At 41.2% G+C, this 4,191-nt stretch overlaps 1 protein-coding gene across 1 annotated transcript in view; it reads right to left on the bottom strand.

Moving 5' to 3' along the window:
• Positions 1–94: 94 nt before the first annotated feature.
• Positions 95–4,191, bottom strand: part of SPATA5 (spermatogenesis associated 5) — a gene marked incomplete at its 5' end in the record, with an annotated part of 180,366 nt that continues 176,269 nt past the window's right edge. Inside the window, one exon of the mRNA XM_042812455.1 lies at positions 95–430. Within this exon, the coding sequence (XP_042668389.1) occupies positions 254–430 (177 nt within the window). The remainder of the gene's footprint in view (positions 431–4,191) is intronic.

The following is a 4,191-nucleotide window of genomic DNA, read 5'->3' as shown; positions in this document are numbered from 1 at the left end:
CTCAGAAATACTGAGTTAAACCAGCACTCTTACAGCCTCTGAAATGCAGATTATGCCACTGGAAATGTAAAATACAAAGCTTAGATGATTTCTGTTACACTCAAAAAATCCACATGGGCATTTATTATGATGATTTCACATTTGAGTAACGTTGGACATTCCACGTACAATGCAAAATTCTTCTGCTTTTGTCAGCTTTACAAAGGAAATTTGCTATTCACACCATGAACAGGCATATGTATTGGTTCGCCTTTCAAAGCGTGTGCAGTCCACTTTGCTGCTGATAATCTGCATAAAACTGGATTAAGGAATCGGGAATTCTTGGTGTCACAACCATCAATGCATCCCGAAAGTGCCGTCCCAAGATACGTTTGGCATTGATGTCTTCTTGAAGTGCCAGCAGGGCAGCTTCTCTACAGACTGCTGTTATCTGCAACGACACAAAGCATCCCACCTTGTTATTGTTTTAAAATGTATTGCTTGAAATGAAGAAAGCAAGCATGAGGTTATCAGCACATTCCAAACACCAGATACCCATAGGACAGAGTTTCTCTGACACTTTTTTTTTTAATTTAAATAAATGAGGCTGTGGGTGATTAGCACTTCCCAGCAACGGGATAGAGCTCCAAATTCAAACCACAGTAACATTACGTTTCATGCATGAGTATGCTGCAAATTACTTTAACTTGATAATCATATTACCTTGCCTTAACCTCTCTGCAACACCTGATAAATTAAAACTCCAGAAAGCAGCAATACATTTTTCTGTCCCCAAAGCACAAGAGCAGATATTCCCAGGCTCCGCAGGCACTTTTCCTTTTAAACTTTAAGCTGGGAAAGAAGTAAAACCAATTAATTCAGCAAGGAAAGCTTGAAGGAGAGGGGTATGTGGAAAGGGAGGGGGGTGAAGGTCTCGTACCCTGAAATGTGTTTTTAAGCTCTCTGGACTTCAGACAGCGGAAATAGACTGATGCCAGTGTCATTCTAAAGACACATTGCTGTGGTGAAAAGAGCTTGTGGAATGAAAAGAGATATTGTGATTTCCAGTGCAACAGGGAAAACAGTGATTGATATTGACTGCTCCCTTATATCTGTAAATGAAAGAGCCAGCTGAAACACATTTGTCCAGCTATTCAGCATATTTTCTCTGTTTGTTCACTTACTGAAAAGAGTTCCCCTGCTTATGCTGTGCTAATGGTTGCCAAAGCCGTTTAGTAGCTTTTTAGAGGATTTAGCAGCATGTTTAGGAAGCTTTCACAAGAAAACATGCATGGATTTAGATGGCTTTGTCAAGTTTCAACAATATTACTTTTAGTTCCTTGCTGCTCTAATGAACAGTGAAGCTAAACACTGCTGTTATGCATTTTAATGCACTTCAGAGACAGTTAAAGGTGGAAGCAGAGCTGAGCTTTAGTGCCCTGGCTTCTTAGGGAGATAAGCAATGCATCTTTCTGGAAAGTAATGCAGGTACTTCAGTCCTTCCATTCAGGTTTTTCACTAAGTAGGTGGTGTGACTATTTCCTATTTTCCAGCACAAACACAAAGATATTGGGAAAATTAAAATAATAATAATAATAAAAAAAAATAAAAAAAGCAGAATACAAAACTGAGACCAACCCCCACACATCCCCACCTCTGCTTGAAACCAAACATAGCAGTCTTTCAAAAGAGAGAAGACTCAGGATGGAGAAACAGATCCCAGACATCCTGGACTCCAAAGCCGTGCTTGTCCTTAAGGAAGACTGTGTTTTCCCTTGCCAAATGCAGCACTAAGGGCAAGTTTTGCACAACACAAAGAGGAAGAGACCTCTGGGTTCTGTCCTTTCAGTTCTGCTCACACAGACCGACTATCTACAGCACCAAAATGATGAAGGGTATCACTGAAGTTCAGTTGTTCAGTTAATAATATACTGCACTGAAGAAGAAGCTAAGTAAAGGCTGTCACACTGGCAGATCCAAAAAAGAAGGCACTCTATTGCCAGTCCTATCTCTTCCTGCTTCATTTGCGCAGGGATACATTTGGGAGGAATTTGCCCATAAGCCAATACTTCTGATGATGTCTAGATACTTTCTTTGAGCTGTACAAAGAGCAGCAGTAACAGCAACCATAATTAAGGATTTTTTTTCTTTCAATTGCATTCAGAAAGACTGAAACATAAGTTCTGTGGTAACCAAAAATTATGAGACATGAGGAAAAACCAGAAAAAGATATTCTGTTATTTGGTATTCAGGAATATCTGAACTGCTTTTAAGGGAAGAGGAAAAAATTTTAAGGCATAAGTTATCGTCCTCTCTTTTCCTGGCTGCATTCAGAATTTTTGTGAACAATATCTTTCATATAATATTGAGTAATAAAGAGTAGGCAATATGACAGTGTTTAAAATTCAGGCCCTTGCGCATGGTCAAAGAAGACCCAGGGCATTGTTTCCGTTCCTTTGCTAACTGAGGACATCAGGTCTCTAATAGATATTTCTTGTCATAATCATACTGGGACATCTCATACCAGACCAAGAAATGGAAGGGATTTAAAACTTCATTTCTTCCTGGATTAAAGCACAATATATGTCAGGTTGAGTGAGACAAAGAGGAAAGGGAATAGAAGGGGCTTGCAGACACACAGAAGAAAATCAGTGGCTTTTCAACAGTGTGCAAGGCCCTTCCCCACAGGACTCAGCATCATTCCCACACCAGGCCCTATATCTAGATCATGAGTTTTAAAACCTTACAGCAGACTTTTCCTCTGTCTGTCCAATTACTTTCTTAAATCACTTCTCCTTTTGGCCTCCATAACATCCTGTGATGAGTGCCACAATCTAATCATGCACTGTACGAAAAAGCACTTCTGTTTGTCTTCAAGTGGGTAATTTCAAGAAGTGCTTCCTAGTTCCTGTGTTATGAGAGCAGCGATTCATCTGCTCACTGTTCATCTTCCCCGCATCATCAGTGCTGGCATGGACTTTCAGTGGCCCTCTCAGCCAGGTCTCCACAAGCCCTCAGTGACAGTCCCTGCAGAGCCCTCAGGTTCTGCTCTGCCCTGTGACTGGAGCTGCACCATGGCACTGAAATGCTTTTGGGGTGATTTTTTTCAGAAAATAACTCTTAACACCTTCAGCAGCTTTTTCCGTGCAAAAACACCTAATTTAGACCTCATACTTCTGAGTTTGAACCCCGTCTGACTTTCTTTTCTTTCCACTGCACTTGTCAGCTTGAACAGCATCTGCCTGCTCCAGTAGATGAATGCTGTTAAGCACCATTACTTACTTGTTTTAAGGCAATTCTTACCTATTTTCAAATACAAATCCGAAGGATCACAATTTCTGTCTTTTCAGTTAAAAAAGACTTTCAAATCTCAGCATGCTGTAAAGAATAGGAATAATGTCCTATTGCTGTCCCAGAGACAAAATTGCAGCTAAGAACACTGAAGGACAAAACAGGTATTCTCAGCTTCATCTGAATTGAGAGCAGCTTTCAGCAATGACCATTAAAGTGGTGATGAAGACATTAAGCGAAGTCAGAAACAACACTGCTTGAAAAGCAACAGGCCAGGCAGCAGGTAATTAAACAAGTAAGGGGTGAAGGTTGTTACAGCAGGGATGAATAGCAAGCCAGGTGGGGCTGAATATTACTAAATCTATAAGTACCGGAATATACCCTATGTTGATTATTAGCATCATTACAAATGAAAATTTAACAGACATGTTTCTCATTTTCAATTCAGTGAGAGCAAATTACTGACCTGTTTACTGACATTAGTCTGATGTCTGGTCTTAACACGGAAATAATTTTCAAGCCTGCTTTAAAGAACAAATTACCATTTTTTTCTGGTTAACAACAGAGTTGAACATAAGGAGTGATTTATCATCTGAGTGAGTGCTTCCAAGGTCAGAAAGTAAGCAGCTCATTTACTCCCGCTTGAGGCCCAAAAGGCACTGTGTCAGGTTATCCTGGGAGGAACAGAGAGCCGCAGCGAGCCATCCAAATCACACAGCTCAACTGCAACCAGCAGTGCCACACACAAGCTTGCAGCCACTGCCCAAGTAATGGTGGGTCCCAAAAAGCAACGTGTTTACACTGGCTCCACCTCCAGCAAGTACAAAATGCCAGGTGCTGGCTGCAGCCCCCTGAGCAAGCAATGCTCAGCACAACCCATCCTTTCCGTGCCATTTCACTGGGCTGGCTCTGCCCACTCCT

Source organism: Centrocercus urophasianus, unplaced genomic scaffold (genome assembly GCF_019232065.1).
Source record: "Centrocercus urophasianus isolate 14NV4802_14NV808 unplaced genomic scaffold, USGS_Curo_1.0 seq_13, whole genome shotgun sequence".
NCBI lineage: Eukaryota > Metazoa > Chordata > Aves > Galliformes > Phasianidae > Centrocercus > Centrocercus urophasianus.
This window is presented reverse-complemented; position numbering and strand designations above follow the sequence as displayed.